This window comes from Oncorhynchus kisutch, unplaced genomic scaffold (genome assembly GCF_002021735.2).
Source record: "Oncorhynchus kisutch isolate 150728-3 unplaced genomic scaffold, Okis_V2 Okis09a-Okis19a_hom, whole genome shotgun sequence".
In the NCBI taxonomy this organism is placed as follows: domain Eukaryota; kingdom Metazoa; phylum Chordata; class Actinopteri; order Salmoniformes; family Salmonidae; genus Oncorhynchus; species Oncorhynchus kisutch.
This window is the reverse complement of record NW_022261985.1, coordinates 4,901,480-4,926,221: the sequence shown is the minus strand read 5'-3', so window position 1 is coordinate 4,926,221 and position 24,742 is coordinate 4,901,480. Positions and strand designations below refer to the sequence as shown.

General features: G+C 42.8%; 1 protein-coding gene across 20 annotated transcripts in view; it reads left to right on the top strand.

The window, feature by feature from the left end:
- Window positions 1-24,742, top strand: part of nrcama (neuronal cell adhesion molecule a) — a 124,922-nt gene that overhangs the window by 88,461 nt on the left and 11,719 nt on the right. For 7 of the 20 annotated variants that reach the window (XM_031815603.1, XM_031815599.1, XM_031815606.1 and 4 more), the window contains 19 exons: window positions 441-500; window positions 4,401-4,512; window positions 4,951-5,135; window positions 5,292-5,423; window positions 5,827-5,970; window positions 6,176-6,287; window positions 8,343-8,509; window positions 9,203-9,350; window positions 13,358-13,482; window positions 16,199-16,228; window positions 17,082-17,183; window positions 19,101-19,298; window positions 19,751-19,821; window positions 19,970-20,195; window positions 20,448-20,563; window positions 21,004-21,208; window positions 21,663-21,785; window positions 22,191-22,367; window positions 23,308-23,343. In XM_031815603.1, coding sequence (XP_031671463.1) covers window positions 441-500; window positions 4,401-4,512; window positions 4,951-5,135; window positions 5,292-5,423; window positions 5,827-5,970; window positions 6,176-6,287; window positions 8,343-8,509; window positions 9,203-9,350; window positions 13,358-13,482; window positions 16,199-16,228; window positions 17,082-17,183; window positions 19,101-19,298; window positions 19,751-19,821; window positions 19,970-20,195; window positions 20,448-20,563; window positions 21,004-21,208; window positions 21,663-21,785; window positions 22,191-22,367; window positions 23,308-23,343 — 2,469 coding nt within the window. The remainder of the gene's footprint in view (window positions 1-440; window positions 501-4,400; window positions 4,513-4,950; window positions 5,136-5,291; window positions 5,424-5,826; window positions 5,971-6,175; window positions 6,288-8,342; window positions 8,510-9,202; window positions 9,351-13,357; window positions 13,483-16,198; window positions 16,229-17,081; window positions 17,184-19,100; window positions 19,299-19,750; window positions 19,822-19,969; window positions 20,196-20,447; window positions 20,564-21,003; window positions 21,209-21,662; window positions 21,786-22,190; window positions 22,368-23,307; window positions 23,344-24,742) is intronic. The other 13 variants (XM_031815619.1, XM_031815611.1, XM_031815610.1 and 10 more) reach the window with 5 other exon arrangements.

Here is a 24,742-nt window from a genome sequence, read left to right as displayed (position 1 = left end):
TAGCACCTCTAACTGAATCTCCTCCTGGTTGTTCCCTGTAGATGTCTGTGTAGCACCTCTAACTGAATCTCCTCCTGGTTGTTCCCTGTAGATGTCTGTGTAGCACCTCTAACTGAATCTCCTCCTGGTTGTTCCCTGTAGATGTCTGTGTAGCACCTCTAACTGAATCTCCTCCTGGTTGTTCCCTGTAGATGTCTGTGTAGCACCTCTAACTGAATCTCCTCCTGGTTGTTCCCTGTAGATGTCTATGTAGCACCTCTAACTGAATCTCCTCCTGGTTGTTCCCTGTAGATGTCTGTGTAGCACCTCTAACTGAATATCCTCCTGGTTGATCCCTGTAGATGTCTAAGTAGCACCTCTAACTGAATCTCCCCCTGGTTGTTCCCTGTAGATGTCTATGTAGCACTGCATGCTCATGATGTTCTGATTGATTTTTACAGTGGATGCAATCAATGAAACTGTGGCAGATATGTACAATTATACGAACAATTTATTTGTTGGTGAGTGCTGGTTTACCCCCTTATCCCAAAGTGAACCCAGCCCCATCCCAACTCCTCATTTTATTCTAACCTACCTGGACTATACCTGACCCACCTGACTCCAAAACCTGTAGTATAACCTACCTGGACTATACCTGACCCACCTGACTCCAACTCCTGTAGTATAACCTACCTGGACTATACCTGACCCACCTGACTCCAACACCTGTAGTATAACCTACCTGGAATATACCTGACCCACCTGACTCCAACACCTGTAGTATAACCTACCTGACCCACCTGACTCCAACACCTGTAGTAAAACCTACCTGGAATATACCTGACCCACCTGACTCCAACACCTGTAGTATAACCTACCTGACCCAAATGACTCCAACACCTGTAGTATAACCTACCTGGAATATACCTGACCCACCTGACTCCAACACCTGTAGTATAACCTACCTGGAATATACCTGACCCACCTGACTCCAACACCTGTAGTATAACCTACCTGGACTATACCTGACCCACCTGACTCCAACTCCTGTAGTATAACCTACCTGACCCACCTGACTCCAACACCTGTAGTATAACCCACCTGACCCACCTGACTCCAACACCTGTAGTATAACCTACCTGGACTATACCTGACCCACCTGACTCCAACTCCTGTAGTATAACCTACCTGACCCACCTGACTCCAACACCTGTAGTATGACCCGCCTGACTCCAACACCTGTAGTATAACCCACCTGACCCACCTGACTCCAACACCTGTAGTATAACCTACCTGGAATATACCTGACCCACCTGACTCCAACACCTGTAGTATAACCTACCTGGAATATACCTGACCCACCTGACTCCAACACCTGTAGTATAACCTACCTGACCCACCTGACTCCAACACCTGTAGTATAACCTACCTGGACTATACCTGACCCACCTGACTCCAACACCTGTAGTATAACCTACCTGGAATATACCTGACCCACCTGACTCCAACACCTGTAGTATAACCTACCTGACCCACCTGACTCCAACACCTGTAGTATAACCTACCTGGACTATACCTGACCTGATCATCTACTCCCAACCTCATCCTGTGTGACTAAATTCACATTGATAGCATAATATAACAAAATAACATCAAACAATGTTAATTATATTCCATAACCAAATCCTCTCCCTTTACCCTGTACTGTGTTAACTTAGCTTACCTTCTTACTTAGAAAACCAAATTCCTAAAAGGTGAATTCATTTGTAGGAAACCCATCAAGAAAAATAAACCAATCAAATCCATTTTCTTTACTGAAATGAATGTTCCTTTCTTTGGATGGGCATTCATCTACTAATGTTAACCAATGGGCATTCATCTACTAATGTTAACCAATGGGCATTCATCTACTAACGTTAACCAATGGGCATTCATCTACTAATGTTAACCAATGGGCATTCATCTACTAATGTTAACCAATGGGCATTCATCTACTAATGTTAACCAATGGGCATTCATCTACTAACGTTAACCAATGGGCATTCATCTACTAATGTTAACCAATGGGCATTCATCTACTAACGTTAACCAATGGGCATTCATCTACTAACGTTAACCAATGGGCATTCATCTACTAATGTTAACCAATGGGCATTCATCTACTAATGTTAACCAATGGGCATTCATCTACTAACGTTAACCAATGGGCATTCATCTACTAACGTTAACCAATGGGCATTCATCTACTAACGTTAACCAATGGGCATTCATCTACTAATGTTAACCAATGGGCATTCATCTACTAATGTTAACCAATGGGCATTCATCTACTAACGTTAACCAATGGGCATTCATCTACTAATGTTAACCAATGGGCATTCATCTACTAATGTTAACCAATGGGCATTCATCTACTAACGTTAACCAATGGGCATTCATCTACTAATGTTAACCAATGGGCATTCATCTACTAATGTTAACCAATGGGCATTCATCTACTAATGTTAACCAATGGGCATTCATCTACTAACGTTAACCAATGGGCATTCATCTACTAATGTTAACCAATGGGCATTCATCTACTAACGTTAACCAATGGGCATTCATCTACTAACGTTAACCAATGGGCATTCATCTACTAATGTTAACCAATGGGCATTCATCTACTAATGTTAACCAATGGGCATTCATCTACTAACGTTAACCAATGGGCATTCATCTACTAACGTTAACCAATGGGCATTCATCTACTAATGTTAACCAATGGGCATTCATCTACTAATGTTAACCAATGGGCATTCATCTACTAACGTTAACCAATGGGCATTCATCTACTAATGTTAACCAATGGGCATTCATCTACTAATGTTAACCAATGGGCATTCATCTACTAATGTTAACCAATGGGCATTCATCTACTAATGTTAACCAATGGGCATTCATCTACTAATGTTAACCAATGGGCATTCATCTACTAATGTTAACCAATGGGCATTCATCTACTAATGTTAACCAATGGGCATTCATCTACTAATGTTAACCAATGGGCATTCATCTACTAATGTTAACCAATGGGCATTCATCTACTAACGTTAAACAATGGGCATTCATCTACTAATGTTAACCAATGGGCATTCATCTACTAATGTTAACCAATGGGCATTCATCTACTAATGTTAACCAATGGGCATTCATCTACTAACGTTAACCAATGGGCATTCATCTACTAATGTTAACCAATGGGCATTCATCTACTAATGTTAACCAATGGGCATTCATCTACTAATGTTAACCAATGGGCATTCATCTACTAATGTTAACCAATGGGCATTCATCTACTAATGTTAACCAATGGGCATTCATCTACTAATGTTAACCAATGGGCATTCATCTACAAACATTAACCAATGGGCATTCATCTACTAATGTTAACCAATGGGCATTCATCTACTAACGTTAACCATAAGCTTCCCATTCGTTAAGCATTATTCATAGTAAAAAGGATGCTCCTCCTAGTTTAAATTCAACACATAAACCAATAGTTAGATGATGAAATCCAAAATGAAGCACACAGCATACAGAACTAGTATGATGAAACTCTTGCATGAGACGTATACAGTATTTTCTATCTCTCTCATCTAGATCTTTCCATGTTCTTTTAATGTAAGTCTCTGACCCTGAAAAAGGCACGCATGGAAAGATCATTGAACACAATCTGTGTTCTGTCCATCCAATCAGCGGTTCACGTCAATGTGTTGTATACAACACATTCCCCCCAGCTCTACTCACTCAATCTAGTCTCATTGTAAATTTACCCGCAAGAGATTTTCCAAGACCTTTCAGTAAGGGCTTGCTTAGGGCTAAACATGTCAAAATCATAGCAGCCGTAGCTAGCTTATGGCTAAAATCTGTCATGTGATTATATCGAGGAAGGATACTAAGGGAGAAATCCTAGATCCCTTGGTTGTCGTGGCAACAGATTGACGACTGGACGGCCTGTCTCTCCAGGTGTTGTGTGTCTACTTTAGACCAGTGGCCCTATATAGTGCACTATGGGGAAAGGGGAGCCATTTGGGAAGCAGCCTGTGAAAGGGCCAACGCCTGGCTACAGTTAACTCATTATATATCCACTACCACAGTCCATAACAGCACGGGATATTACTACTATCCTATAATAGTCTATATGCCGCTGGTGCTGGACTACTGGCTCTACGAACTGAATGGTCACAGCTAGCTACAGACAGTTATACCCTTTCCACAATCCAGCAGCTATATTTACCCACCACCCAGGTCAGAGAAGTACTATTTAACTTGGCTCAGCTCGGCTTGGCTCAGCTCGGCTTGGCTCAGTAGTGTGAACAGGGTATAGGAACGTGTGGTTCTGGTGCTGAGATGATTGTGTTTCCTGTCCTGTTCTCCAGACAGTCCATCGGGGGAGCGGCGACCCAGCTTCATGGCTCCTCTGGGGCAGAGCAGCACCCAGATGGCCCTGAGGGGAGGGGTTCTGGAGCTAGAGTGTATCGCTGAAGGACTGTAAGTACGCCCACAACACTGCATGAACAATGCTGCATGAACAACACTGCATGAACAACACTGCATGAACAACACTGCATGAACAACACTGCATGAACAACACTGCATGAACAACGCTGCATGAACAACACTGCATGAACAACACTGCATGAACAACACTGCATGAACAACGCTGCATGAACAACACTGCATGAACAACGCTGCATGAACAAGGTTTTTACTTCTGTTTTTGCACAAGGGCAGGTTGGTTTGTTTAATCTTTGTATGTGACATTCAGCAATACTACTTTGTTGCCTTGTCAAGACAACATCATGTCTTCTATTGCAAAATCAGGCTGGTTACCTAGACAACATTGGACTAGCTGTCTGTCTGTTCTTTTGGGGAGAGGACAATACACAGATATTGGTAAGTGATTTATTTAGTTGTTGTTTCTGCTAGTCCGACTCCGGAGGTGTCCTGGTATAAGGAGAGTGGCGATCTTCCTAGCAGCCGGATGTCCTTCCACAACTTCCAGAAGACGTTGAAGATCGCAGATGTGATGGAGGCGGACGCCGGGGACTACCGCTGCACGGCCAAGAACAGCCTAGGCTCCGCCCATCACACCATCAAAGTCAACGTCAAAGGTCTGTGACACAAAGAAGAGTTGGGACTAGATGGAATATGTGGAGAAATGTTCCTAACACTCCTAGTACCTTTACAGTGTTGTGGATTTTAAAAGGGGTATTCTATAGGTCTGTCCCTCTCTCTCTCTGACTCTCATCCCCCCCCTTCCCCCCCAGCGGCTCCGTTCTGGATCAGTGCCCCCAGGAACCTGATCCTGGCCCCGGAGGAGACGGGCATCCTCACCTGCAGGGTCAGTGGAGACCCCAAGCCCCAAATCGCCTGGTCCGTCAACGGAGTCCCCATCAAAGGTGAGTCTAGTCCACTTCCACCCCAGACTGAGGCTCAATGGAACGAATCCTAACTGGAGAAATGCACACTGAAGCGTACATTTACATTTTAGTCATTTAGAAAACGCTCTTATCCAGAGAGATGTGTAGTCAGTGTGTTTCACTTATGTAGGTAGAACAGCAGCAGAGCTCATATACTATTGCATAAATCATTCATTGATGTCAATGAGGGATTTGCACAAAATATGGTGCTGCGCGCAAGTAGAGTATCCAATCAAATTAGGATTCATCCCCTATGTGGGCAGAGCACACATCTATACGATGTTACCTCTCAACTATGAACATCCAGATGTGCAGGAGGAAGAGTGAGCAGAGGATTGAATGTGTGACATACTGTATATCTAGCCTGTGATCCCCTTGATAGACTCTCCAAAGGACACGAGTCGGAAGGTGGAGGACGACACAGTGATTCTGAGCGACGTCCAGACCGGCTCCAGCGCTGTCTACCAGTGCAACGCCTCCAATGAGTTTGGCTACCTGCTGGCTAATGCTTTTGTCAATGTGCTCGGTGAGTCTCTGGAAACACAACCATTGAATCTGCCTTTTAGAATCAGAATATTGAGTCAATAAACAAATAAAAACTCTAAACTCTGGAGCTTTACAACTCTTGAACATTGTTGTGGCCAATGACAGCATTTTGTGTTCTCTGCATCATTCTCATGTCACGTTATGGTTTAGTAATCATTATCAATATGATTTGTTTCTGTTTTTAGCCGAAGCACCAAGGGTGTTGACTCCCCCCAACAATGTGTACCAGGTCATCACCAACAATCCTGCCTTCCTGGACTGTGCCTCGTTCGGCTCGCCCATACCAGCCATCACATGGTTAGTCCATCTGGCTCTAAGTCTTGCAAGCCAGTCAGCCAGACTCTCACAAGCTAGTCAGCCAGACTTTAAGTTTCACAAGCCAGTCAGCCAGACTATAGTCTCACAAGCCAGTCAGCCAGACTCTCACAAGCTAGTCAGCCAGACTTTAAGTTTCACAAGCCAGTCAGCCAGACTATAGTCTCACAAGCCAGTCAGCCAGACTCTCACAAGCTAGTCAGCCAGACTTTAAGTTTCACAAGCCAGTCAGCCAGACTCTAGTCTCACAAGCCAGCCAGCCAGACTCTAGTCTCACAAGCCAGCCAGCCAGACTCTAGTCTCACAAGCCAGTCAGCCAGACTCTAGTCTCACAAGCCAGCCAGCCAGACTCTAGTCTCACAAGCCAGCCAGCCAGACTCTAGTCTCACAAGCCAGTAAGCCAGACTCTAGTCTCACAAGCCAGTCAGCCAGACTCTAGTCTCACAAGCCAGCCAGACAGACTCTAGTCTCACAAGCCAGTCAGCCAGACTCTAGTCTCACAAGCCAGTCAGCCAGACTCTAGTCTCACAAGCCAGTCAGCCAGACTCTAGTCTCACAAGCCAGCCAGTCAGACTCTAGTCTCACAAGCCAGCCAGACAGACTCTAGTCTCACAAGCCAGCCAGTCAGACTCTAGTCTCACAAGCCAGCCAGCCAGCCAGACTCTAGTCTCACAAGCCAGCCAGTCAGACTCTAGTCTCAAAAGCCAGCCAGTCAGACTCTAGTCTCAAAAGCCACTCTGTTAGACTCTAGTCTCACAAGCCAGTCAGTCAGATTCTAGTCTCACAAGCCAGCCAGCCAGACTCTAGTCTCACAAGCCAGTCAGTCAGTCTCCCATCTTGTTTATAAAGATCTCTATCTCCCGATCTATCTCTAGTGGTTGCCCAGTAGCTTTTCCACAATCTCAAAAACCTTTCTCACAAGAGACACCCCTTAGGGATGTTGTAAAGGGCACTCTGTTAACACCTCTCTGTTAACACCACTCTGTTATTAACCCCACATTGTTAACACCACTCGGTTACTAACACCTCTCTGTTAACACCACTCTGTTATTAACATCATTCTGTTAACACCACACTGTTAACACCTCTCTGTTAACACCTCTCTGTTAACTCCACTCTGTTAACACCACTCTGTTAACACCTCTCTGTTAACACCTCTCTGTTAACACCTCTCTGTTAACTCCACTCTGTTAACACCACTCTGTTAACACCACTCTGTTAACACCTCTCTGTTAACACCTCTCTGTTAACACCTCTCTGTTAACTCCACTCTGTTAACACCACTCTGTTAACACCACTCTGTTAACACCTCTCTGTTAACACCTCTCTGTTAATTCCACTCTGTTAACACCTCTTTGTTAACACCTCTCTATTAACACCTCTCGGTTAACACCACTCTGTTAACACCTCTCTGTTAACACCACTCTGTTAAGACCTCTCTGTTAACACCCCTCTGTTAACTCCACTCTGTTAACTCCACTCTGTTAACTCTACTCTGTTAACACCTCTCTGTTAACAACTCTCTGTTAACACCTCTCTGTTAACTCCACTCTGTTAACTCCTCTCTGTTAACTCCTCTCTGTTAACACCTCTCTGTTAACACCTCTCTGTTTACACCTCTCTGTTAACTCCACTCTGTTAACACCACTCTATTAACACCTCTCTGTTAACACCACTCTGTTAACACCTCTCTGTTAACTCCTCTCTGTTAACACCTCTCTGTTAACACCTCTCTGTTTACACCTCTCTGTTAACTCCACTCTGTTAACACCACTCTGTTAACACCTCTCTGTTAACACCACTCTGTTAACACCTCTCTGTTAACACCACTGCACTTCCTAATGGAGTTCACTGAGGCTAGTGTGATTGTGAACAGAGGGCTGTTAATGAATATCACACAGTGTCCCGTAAAGTCCTCCAGTCACAAACTGTTCAACATGATCTTCTCATAAAGAACTGAGCTGATGAATAACTACATTCATAAAGTCTCACAGGGACCTAGTGTTCTAATGCAGTGACCTAGTGTTTCCTCTGCAGGTTTAAGGACAGCCAGACCAGTATCCTGAATAGAGACCCATATGTGATCCATAATAACGGTACCTTAGAGATCAACGTAGCCCAGTCCCTGAACAGTGGCAAATACACCTGTATAGCCTCCAACAACCTGGGAACCAGGGAGAACCATGTCTACCTGGAGGTCAAAGGTCAGACAAGCCTGCTTATAACCTGATTATAATGCTTTGTGAATGTAGTTATAGAAACTTATGGATGTATTTATAGATGTTATCATTTTTATTTTACCTTTATTTAACAAGGCAAGTCAGTTAAGAACAGATTCTTATTTTCAATGACAGCCTAGGAATAGTGGGTTAACTGCCTTGTTCAGGGCAAAACGACAGCTCGGGGATTCAATCTTGAAACCTTCCGGTTACTAGTCCAACTCTCTAACCACTAGGCTACCTGACGCCCCGATCTATTTATAGATGTTATAATGCTTTACGAATATCATTATAGACACATATAATGCATTATGAATGTAGTTATCGAAATGTATAATGCATTATGAATGCAGTTATGGGCACTTATAATACGTCATGAATGTAGTTATAGACACTTATAATACGTCATGAATGTAGTTATAGATGTTATAATGCATTATGGATGTAGTTATAGATGTTATAATGCATTATGGATGTAGTTATAGATGTTATAATGCATTATGGATGTAGTTATAGATGTTATAATGCATTATGGATGTAGTTATAGATGTTATAATGCATTATGGATGTAGTTATAGATGTTATAATGCATTATGAATGTAGTTCTAGATGTTATAATGCAATATTAAGAGGGTATTTATATGAAGTGTAACCATATATGTGTTTATTGTCCTTCAGAGCCGACGAGGATCCTGGCCCAGCCAGAGTACATGGTGGTCCAGAGGAACAGGAAGGCCGTGTTTGAGTGTAAAGTTAAACACGACCCCACCCTCATCCCCACCATGAACTGGCTCAAAGACAACGGAGAGCTGCCTGACGACGAGAGGTACTGTAGAGTAGACCATCTCCTCTATACACACCTTCTCTCTATAGGAGAGATAACATCCTCCCTGATTCTGACACACCTCATTCTACAAATCAAACTGCTCCTCAGGCCCTCCTCAGGCCCTCCTCAGCCCCCCGCATTAGGTGTGTTACAGCAGGGCTGGAGCAAAAGCCTGAAAAAATTATGTACAGTGCCTTGCGAAAGTATTCGGCCCCCTTGAACTTTGCGACCTTTTGCCACATTTCGGGCTTCAAACATAAAGATATAAAACTGTATTTTTTTGAGAAGAATCAACAACAAGTGGGACACAATCATGAAGTGGAACGACATTTATTGGATATTTCAGACTTTTTTAACAAACCAAAAACTGAAAAATTGGGCGTGCAAAATTATTCAGCCCCCCTAAGTTAATACTTTGTAGCGCCACCTTTTGCTGCGATTACAGCTGTAAGTCGCTTGGGGTATGTCTCTATCAGTTTTGCACATCGAGAGACTGAAATTTTTTCCCATTCCTCCTTGCAAAACAGCTCGAGCTCAGTGAAGTTGGATGGAGAGCATTTGTGAACAGCAGTTTTCAGTTCTTTCCACAGATTCTCGAATGGATTCAGGTCTGGACTTTGACTTGGCCATTCTAACACCTGGATCTGTTTATTTTTGAACCATTCCATTGTAGATTTTGCTTTATGTTTTGTCTTGTTGGAAGACTCCATCAGGTTTTCTTCCAGAATGGTCCTGTATTTGGCTCCATCCATCTTCCCATCAATTTTAACCATCTTCCCTGTCCCTGCTGAAGAAAAGCAGGCCCAAACAATGATGCTGCCACCACCATGTTTGACAGTGGGGATGGTGTATTCAGGGTGATGAGCTGTGTTGCTTTTACGCCAAACAAAACGTTTTGCATTGTTGCCAAAAAGTTCAATTTTGGTTTCATCTGACCAGAGCACCTTCTTTCACATGTTTGGTGTGTCTCCCAGGTGGCTTGTGGCAAACTTTAAACGACACTTTTTATGGATATCTTTAAGAAATGGCTTTCTTCTTGCCACTCTTCCATAAAGGCCAGATTTGTGCAATATACGACTGATTGTTGTCCTATGGACAGAGTCTCCCACCTCAGCTGTAGATCTCTGCAGTTCATCCAGAGTGATCATGGGCCTCTTGGCTGCATCTCTGAACAGTCTTCTCCTTGTATGAGCTGAAAGTTTAGAGGGACGGCCAGGTCTTGGTAGATTTGCAGTGGTCTGATACTCCTTCCATTTCAATATTATCGCTTGCACAGTGCTCCTTGGGATGTTTAAAGCTTGGGAAATCTTTTTGTATCCAAATCCGGCTTTAAACTTCTTCACAACAGTATCTTGGACCTGCCTGGTGTGTTCCTTGTTCTTCATGATGCTCTCTGCGCTTTTAACGGACCTCTGAGACTATCACAGTGCAGGTGCATTTATACGGAGACTTGATTACACACAGGTGGATTGTATTTATCATCATTAGTCATTTAGGTCAACATTGGATCATTCAGAGATCCTCACTGAACTTCTGGAGAGAGTTTGCTGCACTGAAAGTAAAGGGGCTGAATAATTTTGCACGCCCAATTTTTTAGTTTTTGATTTGTTAAAAAAGTTTGAAATATCCAATAAATGTCGTTCCACTTCATGATTGTGTCCCACTTGTTGTTGATTCATCACAAAAAAATACAGTTTTATATCTTTATGTTTGAAGCCTGAAATGTGGCAAAAGGTCGCAAAGTTCAAGGGGGCCGAATACTTTCGCAAGGCACTGTATGATGTATGTACGCACTGTAAATGTATGATTGGATTTGTTTTTTCATTCTTTTTTTCACCTTTATTTAACCAGGTAGGCTAGTTGAGAACAAGTTCCCATTTCCAACTGCGACCTGGCCAAGATAAAGCAAAGCAATGCGACAGAAACAACAACACAGAGTTACACATGGAATAAACAAGCGTACAGTCAATAACACACTAGAAAAAAAAGAAAGTCTATATACATTGTGTGCAAATGGCATGAGGAGGTAAGGCAATACATAGGCCATAGTAGCAAAGTAATTACAATTAACACGAGTGATAGATGAGCAGATGATGATGAGCAGATGATGGTGTGTAAGTAGTGATACTGGTGTGCAAAAGAGCAGCAAAGTAAATAAAAACAATATGGTAGATGAGGTAGGTAGATTGGGTGGGCTATTTACAGATGGACTATGTACAGCTGCAGCGATCTGTTAGATGCTCAGATAGGTGATGTTTAAAGTTAGTGAGGGAAATGTCTCCAACATCAGCGATTTTTGCACTTCGTTCCAGTCATTGGCAGCAGAGAACTGGAAGGGAAGGCGGCCAAAGGAGGTGTTGGCTTTGGGGATGACCAGTGAGATATACCTGCTGGAGCGCGTGCTACGGGTGGGTGTTATTATCGTGACCAGTGAGCAGAGATAAGGCGGAGCTTTACCTAGCATAGACTTATAGATGACCTGGAGCCAGTGGGTCTGGCGACGAATATGTAGCGAGGGCCAGCCGACTAGAGCATACAGGTCATAGTGGTGTGTGGTACAAGGCGATTTGGTAACAAAACGGATGACACTGTGATAGACTACACCCAGTTTGCTGAGTAGAGTATTGGAAGAAAGCCGATTCTAGATTTGATTTTGGATTGGAGATGTTTGAAATGAGTCTGGAAGGAGAGTTTACAGTCTAGCCAGACACCTAGGTATTTGTAGTTGTCCACGTATTCTAGGTCAGAACCGTCCAGAGTAGTGATGCTAGTCGGGCGGGCGGGTGCGGGCAGCGAACAGTTGAAAAGCATGCATTTGGTTTTACTAGCGTTTAAGAGCAGTTGGAGGCCACGGAAGGAGTGTTGTATGGCATTGAAGCTTGTTTGGAGGTTAGTTAACACAGTGTCCAAAGAAGGGCCAGAAGTTTACAGAATGGTGTCGTCTGCGTAGAGATGGATCAGGGAATCACCTGCAGCAGGAGCGACATCGTTGATATATACAGAGAAAAGAGTCGACCTGAGAATTGAACCCTGTGGCACCCCCATAGAGACTGCCAGAGGTCCGGGCTCCGGCAGTCATTTGAGAAACCAAGGCTATTGAGTCTGCCGATAAGAATACGGTGATTGACAGAGTCGAATGCCTTGGCCAGGTCGATGAATACAGCTGCACAGTACTGTCTTTTATCGATGGCGGTTATGATATAGTTTAGTAACCTTGAGCGTGGCTGAGGTGCCCCCGTGACCAGCTCGGAAACCGGATTGCACAGCAGAGAAGGTACAGTGGGATTCGAAATGGTCAGTGATCTGTATATTAACTTGGATTTTGAAGACTTTAGTAAGGCAGGGTAGGATAGATATAGGTCTATAACAGTTTGGGTCTAGAGTGTCACCCCCTTTGAAGAGGGGGATGACCGCGGCAGCTTTCCAATCTTTAGCGATCTCGGATGATACGAAAGAGAGGTTGAACAGGCTAGTAATAGTGGTGGCAACAAAGGCAGCGGATAATTTTAAAAAGAGAGGGTCCAGATTGTCTAGCCCAGCTTGATTTGTAGGGGTCCAGGTTTTGCAGCTCTTTCAGAACATCTGCTATCTGGATTTGGGTGAAGGAGAAGCTGGGGAGGCTTGTGCAAGTAGCCGCGGGGGGTGCGGAGCTGTTGTCCGGGGTTGGGGTAGCCAGGAGAACGGCATGGCCAGCCGTAGAGAAATGCTTATTGAATGTTTTTTTATCGGTGGTGAAAGTGTTACCTAGCCTCATTGCAGTGGGCAGCTGGGAGGAGGTGCCCTTGTTCTCCATGGACTTTACAGTGTCCCAAAACATTTTGGAGTTAGAGCTACAGGATGCAAATTTCTGTTTGAAAAAGCTAGCCTTTGCTTTCCTGACTGACTGTGTGTATTGGTTCCTGACTTCCCTGAACAGTTGCATATCGCTGGGACTATTCGATGCTATTGCAGTCCGCCACAGGTTACTGTAAGCATGATTGTCTGACTGTGTGGTGGTGTTTTGTTAGGTTCTTGGTGGACACTGACAGTCTGACCATCAACGAAGTGACAGAGGAGGACGAGGGAACCTACACCTGTGTCATGAACACCACCCTGGACCAGGACTCAGCTAGCGCCATGCTCACCGTCGTTGGTGTGTTTACCTTTATACTTCACATGATGTTTACCTAACTTATCTTAGGGTATACAACACATTCTATCCTTTCCTCGTTCTATCAGCTACCTATGGTCTATGTCCTCTAGGTACTGGTATCACCATTGGATATGTTTCGTCTCTGTGCTAGACACGCATGTGCCTGTTCTGAATGGTCTGTTAACATCTTTATTTACATTCTTTATAGTCTGATCCAATGCTCACAGAGTTGTAATACTAGAGTGTTGTAATCTTGGTGATTGACTATAGGAACACTAGTCTTTCATAACCAATACTAGAGTGTTGTAATATTGGTGATTGACTATAGGAACACTAGTCTTTCATAACCAATACTAGAGTGTTGTAATATTGGTGATTGACTATAGTAACACTAGTCTTTCATAACCAATACTAGAGTGTTGTAATATTGGTGATTGACTATAGTAACTCTAGTCTTTCATAACCAATACTAGAGTGTTGTAATATTGGTGATTGACTATAGTAACTCTAGTCTTTCATAACCAATACTAGAGTGTTGTAATATTGGTGATTGACTATAGTAACACTAGTCTTTCATAACCAATACTAGATTGTTGTAATCTTGGTGATTGACTATAGTAACACTAGTCTTTCATAACCAATACTAGAGTGTTGTAATATTGGTGATTGACTATAGTAACACTAGTCTTTCATAACCAATACTAGAGTGTTGTAATATTGGTGATTGACTATAGTAACTCTAGTCTTTCATAACCAATACTAGATTGTTGTAATATTGGTGATTGACTATAGTAACACTAGTCTTTCATAACCAATAATAGATTGTTGTAATCTTGGTGATTGACTATAGTAACACTAGTCTTTCATAACCAATACTAGAGTGTTGTAATATTGGTGATTGACTATAGTAACACTAGTCTTTCATAACCAATACTAGAGTGTTGTAATATTGGTGATTGACTATAGTAACACTAGTCTTTCATAACCAATACTAGAGTGTTGTAATATTGGTGATTGACTATAGTAACTCTAGTCTTTCATAACCAATACTAGATTGTTGTAATATTGGTGATTGACTATAGTAACTCTAGTCTTTCATAACCAATACTAGATTGTTGTAATATTGGTGATTGACTATAGTAACTCTAGTCTTTCATAACCAATACTAGATTGTTGTAATATTGGTGATTGACTATAGTAACTCTAGTCTTTCATAACCAATACTAGAGTGTTGTAATATTGGTGATTGACTATAGTAACACTAGTCTTTCATAACCAATACTAGAGTGTTGTAATATTGGTGATTGACTATAGTAACTCTAGTATTTCATAACCAATACTAGATTGTTGTAATATTGGTGATTGACTATAGTAACACTAGTCTTTCATAACCAATACTAGATTGTTGTAATCTTGGTGATTGACTATAGTAACACTAGTCTTTCATAACCAATACTAGAGTGTTGTAATATTGGTGATTGACTATAGTAACTCTAGTCTTTCATAACCAATACTAGATTGTTGTAATCTTGTTGATTGACTATAGTAACTCTAGTCTTTCATAACCAATACTAGATTGTTGTAATATTGGTGATTGACTATAGTAACACTAGTCTTTCATAACCAGTACTAGATTGTTGTAATATTGGTGATTGACTATAGTAACTCTAGTCTTTCATAACCAATACTAGATTGTTGTAATATTGGTGATTGACTATAGGAAGTATTTCATAACCAATACTAGATTGTTGTAATATTGGTGATTGACTATAGTAACTCTAGTCTTTCATAACCAATACTAGATTGTTGTAATATTGGTGATTGACTATAGGAACACCAGTCTTTCATAACCAATACTAGAGTGTTGTAATCTTGGTGATTGACTATAGGAAGTATTTCATAACCAGTACTAGAGTGTTGTAATATTGGTGATTGACTATAGGAAGTATTTCATAATCAATACTAGAGTGTTGTAATATTGGTGATTGACTATAGGAAGTATTTCATAACCAGTACTAGAGTGTTGTAATATTGGTGATTGACTATAGTAACTCTAGTCTTTCATAACCAATACTAGAGTGTTGTAATATTGGTGATTGACTATAGTAACACTAGTCTTTCATAACCAGTACTAGAGTGTTGTAATATTGGTGATTGACTATAGTAACTCTAGTCTTTCATAACCAATACTAGAGTGTTGTAATATTGGTGATTGACTATAGTAACACTAGTCTTTCATAACCAGTACTAGAGTGTTGTAATATTGGTGATTGACTATAGGAAGTATTTCATAACCAATACTAGAGTGTTGTAATATTGTTGATTGACTATAGGAAGTATTTCATAACCAATACTAGAGTGTTGTAATATTGGTGATTAACTTTAGGAAGTATTTCATAACCAGTACTAGAGTGTTGTAATATTGGTGATTGACTATAGGAAGTATTTCATAACCAGTACTAGAGTGTTGTAATATTGGTGATTGACTATAGGAAGTATTTCATAACCAGTACTAGAGTGTTGTAATATTGGTGATTGACTATAGGAACACCAGTCTTTCATAACCAGTACTAGAGTGTTGTAATATTGGTGATTGACTATAGGAAGTATTTCATAAGCTTCCTGTTGCTGTGTAGTCCTATTCTTCTTCTCTCTGAAACCTGTGTTTTGTCACTAACCTGTCATTCCTATCTGACTCCTGTCCTTGCTCTCTCAGAGGCTACTCCAACTCCTGCTATTGTCTACGGTAAACAACACTGGCCCTGTTGGCCATATTAGCATCATCATTCCTCATCCACTCCTCTCCCTCAGTCCTGAGTGTGTGAGAGCTGACCTTCACCCTTACTGTAGCAGTCCTGTCCGTTTGGTTAGCATGCTATGGCTCTGTTGTGATGCTACTGCAGTGGCATATTGACAGTCTGTGACGAGAGAACCAGTCCTGTCCGTTTGGTTAGCATGCTATGGCTCTGTTGTGATGCTACTGCAGTGGCATATTGACAGTCTGTGACGAGAGAACCAGTCCTGTCCGTTTGGTTAGCATGCTATGGCTCTGTTGTGATGCTACTGCAGTGGCATATTGACAGTCTGTGACGAGAGAACCAGTCCTGTCCGTTTGGTTAGCATGCTATGGCTCTGTTGTGATGCTACTGCAGTGGCATGTTGACAGTCTGTGACGAGAGAACCAGTCCTGTCCGTTTGGTTAGCATGCTATGGCTCTGTTGTGATGCTACTGCAGTGGCATATTGACAGTCCGTGACGAGAGAACCAGTCCTGTCGGTTTGGTTAGCATGCTATGGCTCTGTTGTGATGCTACTGCAGTGGCATATTGACAGTCCGTGACGAGAGAACCAGTCTGTGTGTGTTTGAAGTGTCTGGTGTATCATTAGATTTATTCACTAGTGTGATTATTATTATTATTATTAGTAGTAACTATGTCCATCTGACTACTGTGTTTTGGGTTGGAGTTGGATCCTGCTCATTTCGGACTCTCGCTCAGTTACTCAGTTTATCAAACAAGGCATGCTGACTTCCACCCCCGAAAGCATCAGGTGATCTTGTTGTTGTAGTGAGTGGTACTGACACTGTGTTTTCCTCTCCAGAGGAACCAGACCCTCCTACAGACCTGGAGCTGACTGACCAGAGAGAGAGGAGCGTCCAGCTCACCTGGATACCTGGAGACGAACACAACAGCCCTACACAGAGTACTGTATTATAATGAATAGTCCCACACAGAGTACTGTATTATAATGAATAGTCCCACACAGAGTACTGTATTATAATGAACACAACAGTCCTACACAGAGTACTGTATTATAATGAACACAACAGTCCTACACAGAGTACTGTATTATAATGAACAGCCCTACACAGAGTACTGTATTATAATGAACACAACAGAGTACTGTATTATAATGAACACAACAGAGTACTGTATTATAATGGACAGCCCCACACAGAGTACTGTATTATAATGAACAGCCCTACACAGAGTACTGTATTATAATGAACAGCCCCACACAGAGTACTGAATTATAATGAACACAACAGTCCCACACAGAGTACTGTATTATAATGAACAGTCCTACACAGAGTACTGTATTATAATGAACACAACAGTCCCACACAGAGTACTGTATTATAATGAACACAACAGAGTACTGTATTATAATGGACAGCCCCACACAGAGTACTGTATTATAATGAACACAACAGTCCCACACAGAGTACTGTATTATAATGAACACAACAGTCCCACACAGAGTACTGAATTATAATGAACACAACAGTCCCACACAGAGTACTGAATTATAATGAACAGTCCCACACAGAGTACTGAATTATAATGAACAGTCCCACACAGAGTACTGTATTATAATGAACACAACAGAGTACTGTATTATAATGGACAGCCCCACACAGAGTACTGTATTATAATGAACAGCCCTACACAGAGTACTGTATTATAATGAACACAACAGTCCCACACAGAGTACTGTATTATAATGAACACAACAGTCCCACACAGAGTACTGTATTATAATGAACAGTCCTACACAGAGTACTGTATTATAATGAACAGTCCCACACAGAGGACTGTATTATAATGAACACAACAGAGTACTGTATTATAATGAACACAACAGAGTACTGTATTATAATGAACACAACAGAGTACTATATTATAATGAACACAACAGGGTCACTACCAACCTAAGATCAATCCATTTCCCTCCTCCATATTCTAACCACTCCTCCATGTTCTAACCCCTCTTACATGTTCTAACCCCTCCTCCATGTTCTAACCCCTCTTACATGTTCTAACCACTCCATGTTCTAACCCCTCTTACATGTTCTAACCCCTCTTACATGTTCTAACCCCTCTTACATGTTCTAACCCCTCCTCCATGTTCTAACCCCTCCTCCATGTTCTAACCCCTCTTACATGTTCTAACCACTCCATGTTCTAACCCCTCTTACATGATCTAACCCCTCCTCCATGTTCTAACCCCTCCTCCATGTTCTAACCCCTCCTCCATATTCTAACCCCTCCTCCATGTTCTAACCCCTCCTCCATGTTCTAACCCCTCCTCCATGTTCTAACCCCTCCTCCATGTTCTAACCCCTCCTCCATGTTCTAACCCCTCTTACATGTTCTAACCACTCCTTCATGTTCTAAGCCCTCCTCCATGTTCTAACCCCTCTTACATGTTCTAACCCCTCCTACATGTTCTACCCCCTCCTCCATGTTCTAACCCCTCCTACATGTTCTAACCCCCCTCCATGTTCTTACCCCTCTCACATGTTCTATCCCCTCCTCCATGTTCTATCCCCTCCTCCATGTTCTAACCCCTCCTACATGTTCTAACCCCCCTCCATGTTCTTACCCCTCTCACATGTTCTATCCCCTCCTCCATGTTCTATCCCCTCCATGTTCTAACCACTCCTCCATGTTCTAACCCCTCCTCCATGTTCTAACCCCTCCTCCATGTTCTTACCCCTCTCACATGTTCTATCCCCTCCTCCATGTTCTATCCCCTCCTCCATGTTCTATCCCCTCCTCCATGTTCTAACCCCTCCTCCATGTTCTGTCCTCTCCTTCATGTTGTCTCCCCTCCCAGAGTTCCTAGTCCAGTATGAGGACCTGCTCCACCAGGCTGGGGTGTGGCACAACCTGACAGAGGAGGAGGGCACCAAGACCACAGCCCACCTGGACCTGTCCCCCTACGCCTACTACTCCTTCAGGGTTCTGGCCGTGAACCATGTGGGCTACAGCCAGCCCAGCCGGCCCTCCAGACAGTACAGGACCAACCCTGCAGGTAAAACTATACTGTGGATCTTTATTGTCAAAGAAATGCAAATAGTCTGTTCTAAAACTGAAGAGGTGTTAGAGGTTGGGATGACTATAGACTAAGATGGTCAGATGTGTTAGATTGAGAGGTAGGGATGACTATAGAGTAAGATGATCAGAAGTGTTAGAGTGAGAGGTAGGGATGACTATAGAGTAAGATGGTCAGAAGTGTTAAGAGTGAGAAGTAGGGATGACTATAGTGTAAGATGGTCATAAGTGTCAGAGTGAGAGGTAGGGATGACTTTAGAGTAAGATGATCAGATGTGTTAGATTGAGAGGTAGGGATGACTATAGAGTAAGATGATCAGAAGTGTTAATAGTGAGAAGTAGGGATGACTATAGTGTAAGATGGTTCTGATGTACACTGTAGAAAAGGCAAGAGGTTTGGTCTGATCTGTGATCTGTTTGTGATTCTGTTAGCTCCAGATGTGAATCCAACAGATGTCCATGGTGTTGGAACTGAACATAATAACTTAGTAATCTCATGGAAGGTAAGGTATGCTCCGTCTCAAGTATAACCAGTATCATTAGTCCTAATTCAGCAGCCTACAGTGAGTATTCCTGACCCTATTCATGGTGTCACCATCTCACTATTATCCCAGTGAAGACCCCTCTTCCCCTGTAATATCTCTGCCTTAGGAGCTGACAGGCCTCCAGTCCAATGGACCAGGACTACAGTACAAGGTGAACTGGAGACAGAAGGATGTGGAGGAGGACTGGTTGTCTGAGACCGTGGCTAACACCTCCAAGTATGTGGTGTCAGGCACGCCCACTTTCGTACCATACGAGGTCAAAGTTCAGGCGGTGAACGACTACGGAAACGGACCAGCGCCTGAGGCGGTGGTGGGGTACTCTGGAGAGGACGGTGAGTATTGTAGTGTGTGTGTGTAGAGAGGACTGTCAGTGCTACTACTGTACATGGGTAGGTCTATGTAAAGGAGGAGGTTGTGAATGGACAGAGGAATGGTCTTTTTCAAACTGCAAACTGTCACCATCATTTCCAGTAACTTCTAGCTCCAATCATTTCTAGTTAGAATGCAAATTAGAAGGTTGTTGTCATGAAATATTTGATGCCAGTTTGGAGTATAGTCTGTTGAAATCTTTGTCTGTCACTCAGTGCCCATGTCAGCCCCAGAGAGTGTCCAGGTGCTGGTTCAGAACGGGACGCTAGCAGAGGTTCACTGGGAGCCTGTCCTCACCTCCATGGTCAGGGGACGACTCCAGGGCTACAAGGTACTGTACACTACAACCAGAGATCCTCACAATGTGTAGAAAGATTTATTATCACCACAATATATTGGTAGTTAAATACATCAGTTCGTGTCACAGTTAAGGGGTAACATTCTGGTATGTTTTGCCAAATTGTATTTATTTTACCTTTATTTAACTAGGCAAGTCAGTTAAGAACTAATTCTTATTTTCAATGACGGCCTAGGAACAGTGGGTTAACTGCCTGTTCAGGGGCAGAACGACAGATTTGTACCTTGTCAGCTCGGGGGTTTGAACTTGCAACCTTCCGGTTACTAGTCCAATGCTCTAACCACTAGGCTACCCCAAAATGCCCATGTCCTGTAGTCAGGAGGGAATAAGTAGAACATCCGACCATCATGGAACCAGGAAGAACCTGGTCATTTAGACCAGAATGTTTGTCTGAAGTGTGTGTGGTCCTGCAGGTGTCCTACTGGCGTGAGCGTAGCCTCCACCAGGCAGAGGCTCAGCAGGAGGAGCAGCAGGTGTTGCTCTTCAGTGGGAACAGGACTGACGGCAGACTACCAGGCCTCAAACCCTACAGCCTCTATACACTGAACATCAGGGTGGTCAACGGCAAGGGAGAGGGGCCCCCCAGCCCCAACCACAACTTTGAGACCCCAGAGGGAGGTGAGGGGCCTCATTCAGACTCCTACTGTTGTTGGATAGATTCTCTGTGTTTAATCCATATACCACAGGAGGCCGGTGAGGGGAGGACGGCTCATAATAATGAATGGAATGGATTAAATGGAATGGTAGACATGGAAACTAGATGTTTCATGTATTTGAGACCCTTCCATCCATTCCACTCCAGCCATTACTATGAGCCCGTCCTCCCCATTTAAAGTTCCACCTGCCACCACTACCGTATACATATAGCCATGCATTGTGCTATACTGTTGGAAGGGGCTGACTATGGGCCGGAAACAATGCTAAACATATCAGGTTAGAATGGTTCTATCTGTACATTACTGTATGGTTTTGTGCCTATGAATGGTGGTTTTCTTTAGTTCACAAGTCATTTTGTATAATTGCATCCACACGTTATGACATTGTATCCATGTGTTTATCTGCGTGTGTTTAGTCCCTGGTCCACCTTCCTTCTTGCGTATAAAGAACACCGACATGGACTCTCTGACGCTGGAGTGGGGTCCTCCACAGGACAACAATGGTCGCCTCACCGGCTACACACTCAAATACCAGCCAGGTAAGTCTGCTGAGCAATATGATGCATTTTTATTGTGGCATCTGTGGCTGACCCTGGCTTCCAACCCTTCTGGGTGTGTATGTGTGTGTGCCTCACTGGATTGGTTTGAATTCAAAGGAAGTATTTCAATATCTTTATCTTTATGCATCTCTCTCTCTCTCTCTCTCTCTCTCTCTCTCTCTCCTTCTCTCTCTCTCTCTCTCTCTCTCTCTCTCTCTCTCTCTCTCTCTCTCTCTCTCTCTCTCTCCTTCTCTCTCTCTCTCTCTCTTTCTCTCTCTCTCTCTCTCTCTCTCTCTCTCTCTTTCTCTCTCTCTCTCTCTCTCTCTCTCTCTCTCTCCCTCCCTCTCTCTCTCTCTCTCTCTCTCTCTCTGTCTCTCTCTCTCTTTCTCTCTCTCTCTCTCTCAGTCAACAGCTCCAATGAGCTTGGTCCCGTTGAGGAGATGATGTTCCCAGCCAATGAGACCACCGTAATCCTGGCCGACCTCAAGTACAGCACCCGCTATAAATTCTACTTCAACGCTAAGACTATCAAGGGCTCCGGCCCAACCATCACAGAGGAGGCTGTCACTATCATGGATGAAGGTGAGCTTTACGTAGAATGACATGTTATTGATTTATTTATTTAACCTTTCTTTAACTAAGCAAGTCAGTTTAGAATGCAAGTCATTGAGAATGACGGCCTAACCCCGGCCAAACCAACGGGCAACACTAGAATGAAATACAACACTAGAATGGCCATTGGCATGCCGGCAAGGTGATTACAGGACGGCCATCTTGGTCAAGTAATCTAATGTATCTCTATGGAGCTGTAGGTACCGTGAAAGCAAATTGTACAGTGTTATGGGTGCGTTGAAGTTATTATTTGTCTCCACTCAACACTCTAAAGCCGCTGTCTGTGAATTTGAGAGTGGTTTCTCTCAGGTTTCTCTCAGGTTTCTCTCAGGTTTCTCTCAGATTTCTCTCAGGTTTCTCTCAGATTTCTCTCAGGTTTCTCTCAGATTTCTCTCAGGTTTCTCTCAGATTTCTCTCAGGTTTCTCTCAGATTTCTCTCAGGTTTCTCTCAGGTTTCTCTCAGGTTTCTCTCAGATTTCTCTCAGGTTTCTCTCAGATTTCTCTCAGGTTTCTCTCAGGTTTCTCTCAGGTTTCTCTCAGATTTCTCTCAGCTGTTTACCAAAAAAAGTGGTGGGCGGCAGTTTACAGCTTGTAGCTTTTCCTACAGCGCAGCGTCCTACAGCGTCCCATGTGAGAGTCATTGTTTTCTCAGCGGATAACACACGTTTCAAGGTTGCATGGACTCTGACGTGTTCTAGTGTGGTAAAACTGTCCCCCGTGTTGTTCCACCTGTAGTGAATCATTCTGTTTTGCGTGAACCTGGTGAAAAAATACTTTGTCTTTAAAATGGGAACACGGTGGGATCTAGTTGTACTTTTTCCTTGCTCATCTACTTACATCTCCTCTGCCTGTGTTTGTCTTCTCTTCTCTCTGTCTCTCTTTATTCCTCTTTCTCCTCTTCTCTCTGAAGCCTTTATTCAGCAACCCATAGTAGATGTGTTCAAAGGTAAAATAAGTCTCTCAGCGGAAGCACCTGCATGTTCTACCAGTTACTACACTCTGATAGATAACTACTGTATATCTGTCTGCATGTTCTACCAGTTACTACACCCTGATAGATAGCTACTGTAGATCTGTCTGCATGTTCTACCAGTTACTACACTCTGATAGATAGCTACTGTATATCTGTCTGCATGTTCTACCAGTTACTACACTCTGATAGATATCTACTGTAGATCTGTCTGCATGTTCTACCAGTTACTACACTCTGATAGATAACTACTGTAGATCTGTCTGCATGTTCTACCAGTTACTACATTGATAGATATCTACTGTATATCTATCTGCATGTTCTACCAGTTACTACACTCTGATAGATAACTACTGTAGATCTGTCTGCATGTTCTACCAGTTACTAGACCCTGATAGATATCTACTGTAGATCTGTCTGCATGTTCTACCAGTTACTAGACCCTGATAGATATCTACTGTAGATCTGTCTGCATGTTCTACCAGTTACTACACTCTGATAGATAGCTACTGTAGATCTGTCTGCATGTTCTACCAGTTACTACACCCTGATAGATAGCTACTGTAGATCTGTCTGCATGTTCTACCAGTTACTAGACCCTGATAGATATCTACTGTATATCTGTCTGCATGTTCTACCAGTTACTACACTCTGATAGATAGCTACTGTAGATCTGTCTGCATGTTCTACCAGTTACTAGACCCTGATAGATAGCTACTGTAGATCGGTCTGCGTGTTCTACCAGTTACTAGACCCTGATAGATATCTACTGTAGATCTGTCTGCATGTTCTACCAGTTACTACACTCTGATAGATAGCTACTGTAGATCTGTCTGCATGTTCTACCAGTTACTAGACCCTGATAGATAGCTACTGTAGATCTGTCTGCATGTTCTACCAGTTACTAGACCCTGATAGATATCTACTGTAGATCTGTCTGCATGTTCTACCAGTTACTAGACCCTGATAGATATCTACTGTAGATCTGTCTGCATGTTCTACCAGTTACTAGACCCTGATAGAGAGCTACTGTAGATCGGTCTGCATGTTCTACCAGTTACTACACTCTGATAGATAGCTACTGTAGATATGTCTGCATGTTCTACCAGTTACTAGACCCTGATAGATATCTACTGCATATCTGTCTGCATGTTCTACCAGTTACTAGACCCTGATAGATATCTACTGTAGATCTGTCTGCATGTTCTACCAGTTACTAGACCCTGATAGATATCTACTGTAGATCTGTCTGCATGTTCTACCAGTTACTAGACCCTGATAGATAGCTACTGTAGATCTGTCTGCATGTTCTACTAGGTAGAGAAACTAGACCCTGATAGATAGCTACTGTAGATCTGTCTGCATGTTCTACCAG